The sequence below is a fragment of the Odocoileus virginianus genome, chromosome 13 (genome assembly GCF_023699985.2).
Source record: "Odocoileus virginianus isolate 20LAN1187 ecotype Illinois chromosome 13, Ovbor_1.2, whole genome shotgun sequence".
Classification (NCBI taxonomy): Eukaryota; Metazoa; Chordata; class Mammalia; order Artiodactyla; family Cervidae; genus Odocoileus; species Odocoileus virginianus.
In genome coordinates, this window is record NC_069686.1 from 16,498,305 (window position 1) to 16,516,604 (window position 18,300).

The 18,300-nt window shown below is 40.4% G+C and overlaps 1 protein-coding gene across 1 annotated transcript in view; it reads left to right on the forward strand.

The window, feature by feature from the left end:
• Window positions 1-1,760: 1,760 nt before the first annotated feature.
• Window positions 1,761-18,300, forward strand: part of SP3 (Sp3 transcription factor) — a 54,921-nt gene continuing 38,381 nt past the window's right edge. The window contains exons 1-4 of the mRNA XM_070476005.1: window positions 1,761-1,848; window positions 2,476-2,615; window positions 3,112-3,237; window positions 10,427-11,786. Of these exons, the coding sequence (XP_070332106.1) occupies window positions 1,842-1,848; window positions 2,476-2,615; window positions 3,112-3,237; window positions 10,427-11,786 (1,633 nt within the window). The 5' untranslated portion in view covers window positions 1,761-1,841. The remainder of the gene's footprint in view (window positions 1,849-2,475; window positions 2,616-3,111; window positions 3,238-10,426; window positions 11,787-18,300) is intronic.

Here is an 18,300-nt window from a genome sequence, read left to right on the forward strand (position 1 = left end):
CCTCTCTCCCACTCCACTAGTTTTCACTTGTCCTCCCTCAAGCTTCCCATCCCTTTTTTTTTCTCAATTATCAGCTTATTCTACAACACTTTTCCTTCAGAATTTAAGTGTAAAATGGTACAGTTTATACCATTTGCTTTAAAAAGTGATTCTTCTGCTTATATATGAGACCCAAAATTCTAAACTTTGTTTTTGCCTGTTTGTGGTTTTTAAGTCAATTCCCTGGGAATTCTATCTTTTGCACAATTAAGTGCCCATTAATCATACCATGTTTTTGATTCAATGAGCAGAAGATGGAAATAGAAGAAATGAGATGCAAACTCCGTCTTTCAAATAAGGATTCTTAAATTCTTGTCAGTGCACACAAAACCCTGTTGAAATGTTTGGACTTTACAACTCCTGCCCCCAGTACAACTTTATTTACCAAACAATCACAACTGGAACGTTAATTTTTGGAGCCAGAGTTCTAATAAAAAGTGTACTGTGGACAGCATATCCACTTCTTTGAGCTTAACCTCTTTCTTGGCAATTAGATTCAGTGTGTAATAGGCAGGGATGTCTCTTGGCAAAACACACAGATAAAACTGAGAATTTCTCCCACCCAGGATGATATCAAGATATCATGGATGCAAAACAGCAAAGGTGTGTTAACCTAGCCAGTAAGTGAAACGAGATTTTCAATGAATGGTCCAAGAAAAAAAGATACTTCACTGAGATTCACTATTTTTAAAACGTTGGCAATTACTGCTGGGTTTTTTCAGATATTTCACTTGCTACCAAGGCGATTAAATAACATGTTTGTGCAACAAAATGATTATGTGACTGAATTTTTTTTTTTAAGGATTCTGTCCTTTTGAATATATACACTGTATGTTAAATGAAATATACTTGTCTGTTTCGGTGCCACTGGCCAGAATGAAAGCTCTCCTATCTGTGAGGTGAACTGAGATTCCTGTTTAAAATGCCTGCTTCCAGGGTACGTATAATTGGAAGACAGTTTGGAAACCAGGGGCAAAGGGCGATGGGAACGAGGTGGCTCAGACCGAATCTAAGAGCTGAACGTGTGTGAGAGAAAATCCTCCTCCAGCCTCGGAGGGGGTGTCTCCCCCAATACCAGCTCCCTCCCCCCGGGCTCGCGGGGCGGGCCTGGTTTGCTCAGTAGCAGCAGCGGCCGCAGCAGCAGCCCCGGGGCTGAACGGCAGCGGCCTCCCGGCAGCGAAGGAAACCGGCGGCTCGGAGAGCGAGAGGCCCTGGGGAGATCCGGCTACTGCCAGGATGGAGGAAGCGCCGAGTGGAGCCCGAGCCTTCGGGGACGGGATCTCCTCCCCAGCTCAGCTCCCTCACGGCTTGCCGGGGCGTGCTCCAAGCGCCTACAAGGTGGAGGAGGCCTGCGTTTCGCCCTGGCAGCGGCAGCCGACGAACGAGGCGGGCACAGCGGGGTAACAGGCTAGCCTTGGCCGCTCTCGGGAACCTACGCCGCCACGGCCGCTCATTGTCTCTCCCCTTCCACCCGGGGGGCAAACAGGAAGCGTGCCGCCAGGCCAAGTGACGGACGGGCGTCTGGGCCAATGAGAGCTCGCGACGAAGACCGTGATGGCAAATGAGCGCGGAGAAGAGGGGCGGAACTTCCGGGCGGGCTGTCACCCTCTTCCCCCCTTTTGGGCTGGAGGCTCCACCTTTTGTGTTTCCCGCACAGTCAATCAAAATAGGAAAAAAAAATCCCCGGACCGCTCCGGCCGTGTCCGCCGCCGCTTCCCGCATCCTCTCCCGCCGCCGCCGCCTTCGCTCCTCACCATGTGTAAGGCGGCGGGGAGCCCCGCCTGAGGTGCCCTAAACACACTATGACCGGTACGTAAAACCGAGAGAGAGCAACCCTTGCTGCTGCCGCCGCCGCCGCTGCCGTCGCCAACAGCCAGCCGGGGGCTGCCGCCGCCGGCTCCCGGCCCCCTGTGTGCGACCGAGTGTCTGTGAGAGGCAGAAAGCCGCAATCCCCTCCGCCTCCCTCCCCTCCCCGCCAGCTACCGTCCACCCTTCAAGCCCCAGCAACGCAGTGTCCCCGCCGGGCCCGGGGCGGGCGGCCCGGTCCGCCGGGAGCGCATCCCCCCGTGTGCGGGCGCGGGCGGCGGTCGGGCGGGCGTGTGAGTGACTGACGGTGCGAGAGGAGCGAGCGCGAGTGAGAGCGAGCGGCGCGAAGGGAAAGGGGAGGAGAGGAGAGGAGAGGGGGCAGGGGCAGTGCGGGGAGGAGGAGGAGGAGGGAAAGAGGAGGAGGAGGAGGGTTACAGGCAGCGGCGGGCGGGGGCAGCAGCAGGAGGGGAGGAGGGAGCCGCCGCCGCCGCCGCCGCCGGGGGGCGGGTGGGGGAGGGGAAGGGGACTCGGTCCGGGCTTTCGGAGTAATTTCGCCTCGGCCCGCGGGCCCCCTCCCTCTCCTCCACCCGCCTTCCTCCCCACCCCCACCCCCCCGCGCTGTGCCTGCAGCTCCCGAAAAGCCCGTGAAACAAGAGGAAATGGCTGCCTTGGACGTGGACAGCGGCGGCGGCGGCGGCCACGGCGAGTATCTGCAGCAGCAGCAGCAGCACGGAAACGGCGCGGTGGCGGCGGCGGCGGCGGCGGCCCAGGTGAGGAGCGGCTGAGCCCCGGCCCGGCTCCCCCCTCGCGCCGCTTTCTCCTCCCCTCGCCTCTCCCCTCCCTCCGCGCCTCTCTCCTCCCCTCCCCCCGCCCCGGGAGCTGCCCGCCCGAGGCGCCAACGCTCCGACCCCGCCCGCGCTCCCCCGCCCGCCGCCTTTTTGTGTGAGAGACTGAGTGTGTGTGTGTGTGTGTGTGTGCGCGCGGTTGTGAGAGAGTGTGCGCCCTCCCGGGGGTGGGTTCCGGGCGGAAGGTGGAGGCCCGGCGCGCAGTCCGCCGCCCGCCTTCCCGCGGACGGTGGGGCCGGTGTGCGTGCGAGCGGGAGGGCGCGAGCCGGAGTCGAGGAGGAGGAGGAGGAGAGCGCGGGCTGGCGCTCGCCCGGGCGCTGCCTGCGAGGCCACAGTCGCACTTCCTGTGTGAGCGGCGGCCCGGCCCTAACCGCCACCCCCTCCCCCTGTCTCCCTCTCTGAACCCGCCCATCGGGGGTAGGACACTCAGCCGTCACCGCTTGCTCTGCTGGCCGCTACCTGCAGCAAGATAGGGCCGCCATCGCCAGGCGACGACGAGGAGGAGGCGGCCGCCGCAGCCGGGGCCCCCGCCGCCGCCGCCGGAGCGGTAAGTCTCGCGCGCGCGGCCCGCCTCCGCCGAGGCCCAGCGCCCGCCATCCCGGGCCCGCGGCGCTCCCGCCCGCCTGCAGGCCTCCCCGGCGCCCGCGCCTGCCGCGACAAGGACGGCCGCGCGGCCGGGGCACCCTTTCCTGCTCTTTGGCGTGCTTGGTTTGGATCAGAAGCCAGCCTAGGCTTTCTCTAAATTGTCACTGCAGCACCTCCATCCACATTCACTACAAAATGAAGTCTGAGAGGGTGGGGGTAGAGGCCTCCAAAATGGATGTTTGAGCAAATTCATATCAGTGCTGAAAACTCCTTCTCCGAACGCTACAAAAATTTCAAGCACAGCCTATCGGCCATAGATAGTATCAACTACAGAGCCAGTGTCTTTAGCTTCTAGTGTTTTTTGGACTCGGAGCTTTTTCTGCTGGGAGTTACTAGATCTTACTGACTTAAATGTTAAATCGTTTTTTTTTTGAAGGAATGAAGGTTTACTCTTTGAACTACTCTTTTGTATACAGGAATGAACACCTTTTGAGTGCTTTTTTAATGGCCATTCCAAATGATAGAATTTTAGTTTTTGCAGGCTACTTAAATTTGCAGTAACTGTTCTTAAATGGAGTTTAAGTGATCGTTGGAATCGGTGAAGTTATTTAGATAATATTTTGGCTTTTGAAGTTGAATAAGAAGAAACAAGTACGTGTAAGGAATTATATTTACGTGAATGCTAATGCATACCATGCTTACAGTTGAATTTGGTTGACAAAGCTATATTTTCATTTATTGTGGTTGCTAGTCTGATGGAATGTGGTGGGATTCTTCTTTTTGGGTTTTTAGTTTGTCTGGGGCAGGGGGAGGAGCTGGCCAGTGTTAGAGGAGGGCTTAATACAAATTAGCTAGAAACAGTTTTTTAAGGTTATTGTGAAGTTTACATTCGTTTGAATCTTTGTTGTTGCATTAATTTAACATGTAGATGTGTTCACTTATTAAAATAATTGAAACCGCTTACATTATTGTGTTTTTTTTTAATGTGGTTTATAGGAATTGGTCTGTGTTGTAGTATTTTGAATTGTCACTGTAGACGAAAAAGTTTGTTGTAGTCCGCAGGAAATTCTTAGTGTTCCAAGACTTAAAAGTGAAGCTGTTGTTCAGCTGAATAATTACTGTTAAATATTGTATTTGTAATTTTAATACTTGAAATTACACTGTAGAGGGATGTGAATAGATTTACTGACTTAAAAGTATGATTCTAGATTTTGTTCTTTTGTAACCAGGTTGAAATGTAAAGGCATAAAATTATGTATGTGAGATGCTTTGTTACTTTCAAACAAATTTATGAACTGGTAAACCTCTTTTATGAACTATGTTCCTTTAGGCCCACAGTGCCAAAGGAAAAAAAAAGTTGAACACTACATGAGTAAAATTGCAAGGCAGTTTGTGTCTACTTATCTTTTTAAGTTTTTCAAATAAGAACTTTTTGTAACTGCAACTTAACCAAGTTTAGGTATCAGCACAGTGATTGGGGGAGGAGAGAAGTGAAGGAAGAAGTTAGGAGTAGAATATATGTATATATAGATGTATATGTAAGTCTAACGGGAGGAATAGGATACTGTTTCCAACCTTAGCCTACTGTGGCCATAAACTTGTAGGGAAGTTGTTTCCCTGCCTCTTCAGCTCCTCCTCTGAACTACCAGATCTCTACTGAAATCACATTTCCCGCCAGATTAACATGAACCACAATCACTGTAAGCACTTTTTCTTTGTATGTTTGGTATTTGTGCATAATATTTTTCACTGAGTAAAAAATAGTATGACTGTCTTGAGCGTGTTTGCGTTACCAAATGGGAAAATTATTTTCCCAGTTCAAAAATGAATTGTAGATGTGGACATCTCAGTAGATAGGAGAGAATTTAAGTGATTTCATAGGAGTTTTCCCCACTTGAAAAATGTGCTTGGATAATGTGACTTTCCTCAACTAGGAATTATGAGAGGTTTATGGAGAGCTTTTGTAGGTGTGCTCTCTAAAAGTTTTATTTTGGGTTTATTTTGTATTTACGGAAAAGTTGCAAAGATAGAACTGAAAATTACCTTTTATCCTTCACCTAGCTTCCTCTAATATTGATATAACTAACCATGATTCATTTGTCAAAACTAGAAAATTAACATTGGTAGTGTTATTAACTATAGACTTTGTTCTGATATCACTCCATTTTCTGTTCTAGGATCCAACTCAGGATACCACATTGCATATGGTATTATTATGTTTAAGATCAAGTTGAAATATACAACGTTCTACTTAAAACTTTTTAAAATGCAACTTTATACTAATTTGATATTTTAGGATTAAAGGGGCATTGAAAAGCCAATAGCTGAACTACAGACTTGCTTTACATATTTTCAGTTTAGAATTTGTTATGATTTGTGTTCATCCTGGATCCTGGCCAAGAATTTTTGGCACCTTCATTATAGTGTTGAATAGGTCTAATCACAAAGCAGCCTCACCTGTAATGTCCCACAGCATAGACTCTCAAAATTGATTTGATGGAAAGATTTTTATGTTTTATTATTAAGTTGTGTAGTTAGTTTTAGTAGTAAATCAAGAAATAGAAATGGAAGAACTTTGAGGTATTAACTCATCCAGTCTACATTTGTGTGAACCTGTGAATTACTCATTTGCACTTAATTATTAATCTGTATAAGTAAGTGTTATGAAAGACATTGCCTAAATTTTAGTTTAACTTGTAATGTTTCATTTATTACATAAATGTTTGTGAACTGCAAAGTGAATAATAACTTACTATATAAAAATTATTTTGACTCTTCAGATAAGACTTACACTATCATTGTAAGGAATTCATTGGGTAATTGTTTTTATATTTGTAGTCTATGTTCTTTACTGTTCCCTTTGAAGATTTTAAGAAACTTCAGTACTTGCCCTAGAATGCTGCTTGTTTTTTTTCCACCTTAGCTTCACACTTGTTTCCAGTTACTCTTTTCTTGCCTATTTCTGGCTTTTGTAAAGCCATTTGTGGGAACTGAGGGGTTATTAATCCTTTCCAAATGAGATGTAATAAGTTGGTATGAATTTGTTCTTTTTTCCTTTACACAGTTATTATCTGAAAAGATAAATTCTTGGATTTCCCCCTTCTCCCCTGTCTCCCCATTTTATGCCTGGTTGCAGTGGAGAATACCCTTGTAATGAATTTGTTGTAGTAATGTCCCAGGGCTGCTCTTGGTTGTGGTCTTTTTTTTTAAACCATGTGATTATGTGTTTGTGTACAGAGGGAAACTTGGACTACCTTCAATTACAAGGTTTTAAATAATGCCAGTGTCCATGTTAATTGGTGTTTTGTCAGAATATTAGAATTACTGAGAGAAACACGATTTTTCTCTTAGTATGTAAGCTTAATGTGGAGGGTTACCTTGAACCCAAACCAAATACTAATTCTTGCCTGGGTTATGTGTTTTTTATGTCTCTCTGTCTATACTGTTTCTAGTAGCCCAACATCAAACATTCTTACAACTTTTTTTTTGGTCTCAAATGTTCTAGTTTATTTTACTAGTATACTACTGATGAAATTTCTGTTAAAAGAAATCATTTTTGTAGGCTTTGTAGTTTTGAAGCTTTTGGGGCATATTTTTTTTGTGGAGTTGATTTAAAACTGGTACAGAGTTTTTCATTGAAGACACTAATATCTCAAGATCAGTTTTATTGATCCCATTTTTTCCTATCATTTTCTTTGCAATTTTTAAATAAGATATTTTTATTTACTTAAAAAATATTTATTGATCTTTCTGCTAGGCACAGTTGGATGTTTTTCAAATCTGTCCCGTAATCGTAGTCATTGTAAGGACACTGTAGGATTATATAGTGCTTTACAGTTTATAAAGCTTAACACTTTGTTTAGGCTCTTATGACCCTGCAAGGTAATATTTTTCCCCTAAGGAAATTGAGTCCTGATCTAAATCACCTATAATTCTAGGTGATTATAGAATAGCTAGGGCTAGAACCCAGTTTTGAATTTTTTCTTTCCTAGTGCAATATACTCCTTTCCTCTAAGCATTTACTGTCTTAGCTTAAATCGTGAAAGTCTAGTATTTTTCTGTTTCAGTGTTCATAAATATTTGTTATATATGTTTTAACCTTAGGTTTACCCAAAAGTTCAAGTACATCATTTTAGCCTAGGTTTGGGGACTTCCCTTTGATTAATGGCCTGTGTTATTGGAAAGAGTACTGTAGTTTACTTAGCTTCTGGAGAAGGGGGTGATTGCGTAGTATGTCATCTGAATAGTTGTATTTATTTTCAAGAATTTCTTGAACTAGAAAGCTGTTCACTGATGGTTTAATACCTGTTCTTATAAAGATGTTGTTAAAAGAAGTACTCAGATGCCATAAATTCTAAGGAAGAAAAGGGACAGCATGCCAGTACAGTTGTCCCTCTGTATTTGTGGGCTCTGAATCCTTGGAGGCCTGCCTGTTACACCTCAGTTTATGTAAGGGAATTGAGCGTGGGGATTTTGGTATCCACAGGGTCCTGGAGCCAATCCCCTGTGGATACCTAGGGTTAGCAGTATTGTAAAATTAACTTGTATATGAGGTATCTTCTTTGATGTAAGTTGAAAGATGGTATATATAATGCTGGTCAGAAAAAATTCAAGTTCGATTCCCTAAAGAATAACCTTAAGAAAATAAGAGTTGGATTTGAAACACTATACTTTAGATTTCAGTATGAATGTCTTTAGTTTAAAATGCTAAGAGACTGAAATGAAATGTAAATATGTTACTCTAATCCTGGGAAAGATGACTTAAACTTGTAATTTCTATACCAGGTAGAATTTGAAGAATGATACATGACTTTAATGTCCACTGCTTCATTTTAACAATTTAAGTTTGATAAGTTTAAATGTTTGTGTTTAAAAGATAGATCATTATTCTAGTTCAAGCCTGGACATTTGTACTTGGTCCCACAGTTTCTGTGACTTTTTTGTCTTCAGCCTTTCAGTCTCCTTCACTAGGTCTTAGTTTACTTTTATAAAACACAGATCTGATTGCACCACTCACTCGCCTCAAAAGCTTTTATAGCTTTCATTCACTATCTGTAGGATAAAGTCCAACCTCCTTAGTATGATCTATGGAGCCATTTACTACAGGACCTGATAAAAATGTCTAGTCCTCTTCCCCATTATTTTGTTCTATGAATATGAGTCTTTTCTGGATTCTCTCTTCAACTCCAAACTATCCTTTTTTTTTTTTTTAAGTTTCTTTTTGTCTGTGAGTTAATTATTTCTATACCTTAATGCCTATAGCTCTGCTTCCTCACTGCCTGCAGTGAAATCTTAGATTTTATTCATGATTACCTAAAAAATCTCTTCTGTGAAGTCTTGTCTTTTTTCATTTTTCTATTTCCCCAAAGTATTTTGATCCTATGCATAGTGTACACCACTGTTCACATAGTAGTAACATGTATGTGTATGTCTGGTTGAATAGATAGTGAACCAATTGAAGATAAAAATTGTATCTCATGGGCTTACTAATGGTTATTTGCTCTTGGCAGATATGCTCAAATATTTTGAATTGAGTCATTAAACTGTGGTTCCTTCATTGAAATATACATTCAGCTGCGTGTGCACATGAAAATTAGATAGTGAGTCTCCATAAAAAATCAAAAGTTCCTCTGGTTCTATAATATTTGTATTAAATTTTGTGGGATGGTTCATTTTGAGAGAATACTATTTGTCTTCGCCTGTTTTTAATGGTCACAGTCCCCCCAGCCCCATCCTTCCAATTGAACTTTCTCAAAAAGTTGATATGCTATTTTAGAGGATTCAGAGATCCTTTGCACCTCAGGCATGTATTGTACGTTGAGAATTCTGGTTTAGATATCTTCATGTTCTCATTGTCTAGTGATGTGTGGAGTTACAGGAAATCACATACAGATCTAGAAGGAAATGGAGTAGGGGTGGTGTTATTTTGATGGTGATCAATTCATACAGATCTCATTCCCTGTGTGTTTACCCTTGGTCTTAGTGAGAGACAAGTATGGTATAGTATTTAAGGGCATGGCTTCTGGAGTTAGACTGACTTAGTTTTAAATCCTGTTTTGGACATTTGACATTTGATAGCTGTCTGATTGTGTTCTCAGTTTTGTCATCTGTGATATGGGGATAATCATACTACCTCATAGAATAGTTGTAAGCAATAGATTATATAATCTTACAAGTCCCTACCATGGTACTTGTTATTACTCCCTTAAAAAATTTACCCTTTCACATTGATATGTTGGGTTTTATTGCTTTGTACTTTCCTACAGTGATATTTTTCTAGTCTTGTCTAATCCATAATGGAGATGATACCTGAAATTCTAGCAGATAACAGAATTGCAAAATATAATGTTTAATATCCTACTGCAAACTTAAAGAGAAATAGGAGGTAAAGCAACAATCTACTTCCTCCAGCTTTTAGATTCTAGAAAAACCTTTTAGATGGACTGACTTTGCAGTGTAGTCACAAGGCAATAATCTTTCCTCATTAAACATTTTTAAGGTCTCATATATTTTTTAGTAGTTCATGCAAAAGTAAAGAATTTGATGGCTCACTAAAGGAATCACTCACATCTTGTATTTACTCCAGAGTACTTTACTACATGCCATGAAAGAGTAGCTTTAATTGTGTGATTTAAAGTTGATAGCAAAAATATACAAATCTTATTTCTGATTCTAGGAACTGATGACACTGCTCTAAGAATGTTTCTCTTTTGTACACAAATATGATGCACCTGATTTAATGATAATGTTTTTAGTGGGTTTTATACTTTTTGAACTCTCTTCCGTGTTTGAGGCATATTTGGTTTGAGCTGTTCATAATCTTTTCTACCTGTTTCTTTTATTTTTAACTGTATAGCATCAGAGGGATCATAGATGAGGGATTGGAAAATCAGTTTGTAGTCATAAAATAAAGAATATTCTAATTGAACTTTTTCCTGCTCAAATATCCTGGTTTATCTTAGCAATAACTAGCAAAATAGAAAATGATGATTATCATAGTTTATACAGTACTTGGCTGTATTTGAGCTCTGTTGTGTTACTGAGAATTTTCAGGTGATAAGGATTTTTATCAGTTTTTAAAGTTTTTTGAGAATTGGATTAAATATACCACAAATACATATCACATAACATTTTCTGTTTTCTTCATCCAGACAGGTGATTTGGCTTCTGCACAGTTAGGAGGAGCACCAAACCGATGGGAGGTTTTGTCAGCCACACCTACAACTATAAAAGATGAAGCTGGCAATCTAGTACAGATTCCAAGTGCTGCTACTTCCAGTGGGCAGTATGTCCTTCCCCTTCAGAATTTGCAGAATCAGCAAATATTTTCAGTTGCACCAGGATCAGATTCATCAAATGGTACAGTGTCCAATGTTCAATATCAAGTAATACCACAGATTCAGTCATCAGATGGTCAGCAGGTTCAGATTGGTTTCACAGGCTCTTCAGATAATGGGGGTATAAATCAAGAAAGTGGTCAAATTCAGATCATTCCTGGCTCTAATCAAACCTTGCTTGCCTCTGGAACACCTCCTGCTAATATCCAGAATCTCATACCACAGACTGGTCAAGTCCAGGTTCAGGGAGTTGCAATTGGTGGTTCATCTTTTCCTGGCCAAACCCAAGTAGTTGCTAATGTGCCTCTTGGTCTTCCAGGAAATATTACCTTTGTACCAATCAATAGTGTCGATCTAGATTCTTTGGGACTCTCGGGCAGTTCTCAGACAATGACTGCAGGCATTAATGCTGATGGACATTTGATAAACACGGGACAAGCTATGGAGAGTTCAGACAATTCAGAAAGGACTGGTGAGCGGGTTTCTCCTGATATTAATGAGACTAATGCTGATACAGATTTATTTGTGCCAACATCCTCTTCATCACAGTTGCCTGTTACTATAGATAGTACAGGTATATTACAACAAAATACAAACAGCTTGACTACTACTAGTGGGCAAGTCCATTCTTCAGATCTTCAGGGAAATTATATCCAGTCGCCTGTTTCTGAAGAGACACAGGCTCAGAATATTCAGGTTTCTACAGCACAGCCTGTTGTACAACATCTACAACTTCAAGAGTCTCAGCAGCCAACCAGTCAAGCCCAAATTGTGCAAGGTATTACACCACAGACAATCCATGGTGTGCAAGCCAGTGGTCAGAATATATCTCAACAGGCTTTGCAAAATCTTCAGTTGCAGCTGAATCCTGGAACCTTTTTAATTCAGGCACAGACAGTGACCCCTTCTGGACAGATAACTTGGCAAACATTTCAAGTACAAGGGGTTCAGAACTTGCAGAATTTGCAAATACAGAATACTGCTGCCCAACAGATAACTTTGACGCCTGTTCAGACACTCACGCTTGGTCAAGTTGCAGCAGGTGGAGCCTTGACTTCAACTCCAGTTAGTCTAAGCACTGGTCAGTTGCCAAATCTACAGACAGTTACAGTAAACTCTATAGATTCTACTGGTATACAGCTACACCCAGGAGAGAATGCTGACAGTCCTGCAGGTGAGTCTTCTAAGTCATGTAATGCCATAGATAAGTTCACTGATATGTTAATATGTAGGGAATTTTTTCCCTCTAAGTGTTTATCAGAATCTGGCTATCTTTAAAGATGATGATACATTTCACTGTGTCTGTATAAAAAAATCAACATCAAAATGTGTTCTGAATTGTTCTTCATTGAAAGATGATAGTTTTTATAAGTCAAGGATTGATTTCTGTTATGCCAGTTACATTTGTTGTTTCTTGTCACTCCGTTTTATGTATTTTCTTAACATCTGATCGGTACTCTCAAGCATCACAGAATTTTTATTTGGCAGGTAAGGTGTCTTGACTGTCTTTGGTGTGATGTAAATTATATGTTTTATGCATTTTATTTGGTTGGGCAATCAGACTGGCATAGTGAAAGTATGGTACTGGGAGTAGGTAGTGTTCATGCTGTCTCACTCACTAGCTAGCTGTGTGGTTGTGGCTAGGTTACTTTTGCTCCTACAAACTCAGTTTTCTCAGCGTGTAAAATGTGCTTGTTGGGCTACATAACTATGTCTAGGTCTTGTAGACCTAAAATTCTTCAATTCTGTGATAATTTATTCTTAGAAGTGTGAAGTAGGTCCTAAACATAGTTGTGCTAGATATGTTATCATTGATAGTATGGGTAGAAATTTCAGAAGTGTCCTCTTTGTTTTGTAAGAATGAAATAATACAATTTTAAAAGAGATAGTGTAGTCATTACTTTAGTAATGTTATTTACTTAGTATTTTATTGAATGTTTTGTTGTACACTAAATTCTTTCACTCTTTTATTTTGTTGTTTTGACCCTTTCAAACTCAAGCTGGGAACTTGTATTTAATTTATTGAATAATGGTATTACCCTCTTTCTTTAGAGAAATTTGTGATATGTACACAGAAAATTGGGTTTCCCAGGTGACTCAGCAGTAAAGAATCCACCTTCCAATTCAGGAGACCTGGGTTTGATCCCTGGGTTGGGAAGATCCCCTGGAGGAGGAAATGGCAGCCCACTCCAGTATTCTTGCCTGGAGAATCCCACGGACAGAGATGATCCTGACAGGCATAGGGTTGCAAAGAGTTGGACACAACTGAGCAACGAAGTCTCGATGTGTTCTTAGGAAGCCTTTAATTGCATTTGAGCCTTCTGAAGCTGTGGTTTAAAGCTGCATTCTCAAAGTGTGGTCTGTGGACCACTGAGGATTCCTGAGACCCTCTCAGAAGTCCTTGATGTCAAACTGCTTTTCATAATAATAGTAAAATTACTTGCCTTTTTTGTTGTGTTGACATTTTCACTGATAGTTGCTAAAACTGCTGTATCTTAGCACAAATCAAAGCTGTGATGATAAACTGTAATAGTAGCAGTATTCTTTATGACCATCCACGTGCAGTTAACGAAAAATGCTAGTTTCACTGAACAATAACCTTGATGAACACATCAAGAGTTATTTTCACTAAATCTTGACCCTTGAATGCTGCATGTCCTTTTTAAAATAATAGCTTTATTGAAATATAACTCATATATTATAAAAGTCACTAAAGTATGCAATTTAGTGGTTTCTAATACAGGGACAGACTTGTCCAACCATCACCAGTGTATAATTTTAGAGCATTTTCACCACCACCCCCAAACCCTATACCCATTAGTAGACACTCTACATTCCCCCATTCCCTTATCCCCCAGCAACCACTAATCTACTTTTCTGTCTCTTTGGATTTGCCTATTATATCTTATCAGTAGAATCATACAATAAATGGCTTTCTGTTTCTGACTGTTTGCATATTTTCAGGCTTCATCTGTGTTGTAGTCTTTACCAATACTTTGTTCCTTTTTGTGGTTGAATAATATTCCATTGTAGGGATATACCACATTTTGTTCACTTATCCATTGATTGACAGCATTGCCATTTTTTAGCTATCGAGAGAATGCTGCTGTGAACATTTCTGTACAGTTTTTGGATGTGGACATGTGTTTGTTTCTTTTGGATATATACGTAGGAGTGGAATTGCTAGATTGTATGTTTAACATTTTGAAGAACTCCCAAAATGTTTTTCCAAAGTGGCTATCATTTTACATTCTCACCAACAAAAGGGTTCCAGTTTTCTACATCCCCATCAACACATCATTGTCCTCCTTTTTGATTTTAGACAATGGGTGTGAAGTGGTATCTCATTGTGTTTCTGGTTTGTAGTTCCTGCTGCATGTTTTTGTAATATTCTTTGTGATAAAATGGGAACTGTACTGTAATAAAGCACTTCTGCTGCATCCCCAAATAAGATGATTATATTTTAAAAAACATATATATTGTTTTCACTTGAGCAGTTGTGTGAGTTGCAAGCTGAGCTAGATGCTATTTTTCAGGAAACACAATACTTGAAAGACTGACAGACTGATTATTGAGTGACTCATGTATTTAAGTGACAGATATTTTCTGAAAAAATAAGTGAGCCTGTCCTTCAAAGGAAAAAAATCTATTTGCTTCCAATGATAAAATTTGGACTTTCCAGTGAAAATAAGAATTTAGGAAAACTTGAATCTACTACTATGAACTTGATAATGTATTAATAATTTCATTCTTTTCTGATGAGATAGACAGTGTGAAATTAATAAATAGGGTTTTTTTGAATACTGTATTGTAATGAAATATGCCAACATTTGCAAGATCTTTATGATAGTTCAGTGAATCAGTGGTTTTCAAATGACCAACTTATCTTACAAATCATGCGTGGGTGAAAGATAGACTAACAATAAACATGTGGAAAGTTTATCAATATGTTTTCAGATTCTACACTACAACTGATGTTTAAGAAACGGTCACTAGTCAAATTTGGTATAGCATCAAAGAAGAATACGTGGGGCACATTTGGCTGAAAGACTTAACAGATTACTTCTTCCTTTTCCATCCATGTATCTTTGTGAGACTAGATATTCTTCATATGCTTCAGCCCAAACCACATACTGCTGCAGACTGCAGAAGAAAATATGAAACTCCAGTTGTCTTCTTTTAGCCTAGATATTAAGGGGATTTGCAAAAATATAAAACATGGCCTTTCATTAACTTCTATATATATTTTGGGAAAATAGTTGTTTTTCACAAAACAGTAATTTGTGTTAACATGTAATGGGTTTATTGTTTTCAAATGAATTGAAACATTAAGATTTTCTCTTTTAATTTCTACTACAGTAAATATCAAAAAATGTATCATACATGAACAAAAGCCTTTTAGGGACCTCAGTAATATTTAAGAGTTTAGAAGGAGTCCTGAGACCAAAAAGTACAGACTCCTGAAGACATAGATAGTTTTTAAAACCAGTTTTTAAAGCTTCCACAAAATTAAAATTATGGAGATCTGTACGTGTTAGAACACCTCTAGAGAATTTATTTGTGATTTTGTGAATTTATATTGGTCATGAAATTAGATTGATACGAAGCAGTAAGTGTTCAGTAATTTATTTCCAAAATAGTATCAAAATAGCAACACTGTTTCAATTAAATGCAAAATTGAATTTTTAAGATGATAATTTAGTTTATTGAATGTTGGGGAAGGAAGAGTAAAATAAGCACTCCAGAAGGCCATTAAATTAGGATTTCCTCCCAATTATAAAGGAATGAGAAAACAAAAGTTAAAGAGAATGATAATGAAAATGCTGCATAGTACATTGTAGCATATTTAAAAATAAAAACCAAAAAATTGAAATTTGGGGATAATCTAGTAATAAAACTATTCCTTGGTATACTGTCTTTTTAATTGACAAAAAACTTGTAAGATGTGTTTTCTTATGTGAATGATCAGTTTAAAAAAAAAGTGTTAGAACATAGTATGGCCAGATGAACTGCTTAAATCTTGATACCATTTGTTTGCATTTTATTTTTGTTTAGTATGGAAACCATGAAACACATTTCCCACATAAAGGAAACCACACTGTTTTGTTTTTTTTTTTTAAACCAGGGTTCTGGAATTTAATCATCATCTTTTTTTTTTTTTTTAAAGCTCCCCTTTAACAGAAATGACTTCTATTCTGACCTGTTTTAAGGTGTGAATCTGATTCGGGGCCCCTCCTCATGAGGGCTATGTTTAGTGCTCTTTACCCCTTAGAAACCAAACCCCATTTTCCTTGCAACATAGAACTCAGTGGGCCCCAAGCTGCAACCCCAGTCACTCCTTTTATTTCTATTCCTTGCCCACTGAGAAATGCATGCTGTTTTTGAAATTTAATTTTTACCCTGCCATTTTTTATGTGTATGAAACTAAGTGAGAAGAGACAGAGGATGAATTTACTTTTGAAAATTACCTTCCAACATCTTTTCCAGTCAGAAAATATCTCCGAAATTAAGCCAAGGCCTAATCCAGTTTCTCAGATTTGAGTCCTGTCAGATTTTGAGTTATCCTTTAAGACTGAGTGTTATATACATTTTAAAATATTGTCACATAACTGCACTGCTTGTACAGTTTTTTTATCTTTAATTTTTGGTTAATTATTTTTTGGTAGAGTGAACATGTCCATCAAGTATTTATGTCAGAAATTATATCCTGTTTAATTATCTTTTGTTGTTTAGTTGCTCAGTCGTGTCTGACTCTTTGCGACCCCATGGACTGCAGCACACCAGACTTCCCTGTCCTTTACCATCTCCCAGAGTTTGCTCAAACTCTCGTCCATTGAGTTGGTGATGCCATCCAACCATTTTGTCCTCTGCCGCCCCCTTCTCCTCCTACTCTTGATCTTTCCCAACATCAGGGTCTTTTCTAATGAGTTGCTTTTCACATCACGTGGCCAAAGTATTGGCGCTTCGGCATCAGTCCTTCCAATGAATCCTCAGGGTTGATTTCCTTTAGGATTAACTGGTTTGATCTCCTTGCTGTCCACGGAACTCTCAAGAGTCTTCTCCAGCACCATAGTTCAAAGGCATCGAGTTTTGAGTGCTCAGCCTTCTTTATGGTCCACCTCTCACATCTGTACATGCCTACTGAGAAAACCATGGATTGGCCATCTCAACATTTTTTGGCTAAGTGGTATTTCTGCTTTCTAATATGTTGTCTAGGTTTGTCATAGCTTTTATTCCAAGGATCAAGTCTCTTTGAATTTCATGGCTGCAGTCCCCATCTACAGTGATTTAGGAGCCCAAGAAAATAAAATCTGTCACCGTTTCTACTTTTTCCCCATCTGTTTGCCATGAAGTGATGGGACTGGCTGCCATGATCTTAGTTTTTTGAATGTTGAGTTTTAAGCCAGCTTTTTCACTCCTCTTTCACCCTCATCAAGAGGCTCTTTAGTTCCTCTTCACTTTCTGCCTTTAGAATGGTATCTGCATATCTGAGGTTGTTGGTATTTTCCCCAGCAGTCTTGATTCTAGCTTTTGATTCATCCAGCTGGACATCTCACATGATGTATTCTGCATATAAGTTAAATAAGCAGGGTGTCAGTATACAGCCTTGATGTACTCCTTTGCCAATTTTGAACCAGTCCGTTGTTCCATATCTGGTTTTAACTTGCTTCTTGGCCTGCATACAAATTTCTCAGGAGACAGGTAAGGTGGTCTGGTACTCCTCTCTCAGAATTTTCCACAGTTTGTGTGATCCACACTGTCAAAGCCTTTGGCATAGTCAGTGAAGCAGATGTAGATGTTTTTCTGGAATTCTCTTGCTTTCTTTATGGTCCAACGAATGTTGTCAATTTGATCTCTGGTTCCTCTGCCTTTGCTAAACCCACTTGTACATCTGGAAATTTTCGATTCACATACTGCTGAAGCCTAACTTGAAGGATTTTGAGCATAACTTTACTAACATATGAAATGAGCGCAATTGTATGGTAGTTTGAACATTCTTTGACGTTAACGTTCTTTGGAATTGGAATGAAAACTGACCTTTTCCAGTCATGTGGCTGCTACTGAGTTTTCCAAATTGGCTGACATACTGAGTGCGGCACTTTCACAGCCTCATCTTTTAGGATTTTAAATAGCCCAGCTGGAATTCCATCACCTCCACTAGCTTCGTTTGTAGTAATGCTTCCTAAGGCACTTGACACTCCAGGATGTCTGACTCTAGGTGAATGACCACACCATCGTGGTTATATGGGTCATTAAGACCTTTCTTGTACAATTCTTCTGTGTATTCTTGCCACCTCTTTTTAATCTCTTCTTTTAGGTCCTTGCCATTTCTGTCCTTTATTGTGCCCATCCTTGTGTGAAATTTTCCTTTCATATCCCCAATTTTCTTGAGATCGCTAGTCTTTCCCATTCTGTTGTTTTCTTCTGTTTGCACTGATCACTGAGGAAGGCTTTCTTCTTGCTAGTCTCTGGAATTCTGTATTCAGTGGAGTATATCTTTCCCTTTCTCCTTTGCGTTTCACTTCTTAACTATTTGTGAGGCCACCTCAGAAAATAATTTTGCTTCCTTTCATTTCTTTTTCTTTGGAATGTTTTTGATCACCATCTCCTGTACACTGTTACTATCCTCCATCCATAGTACTTCATGCACTCTGTCTACCAGATTTAATTCCTTGAATCTGTTCATC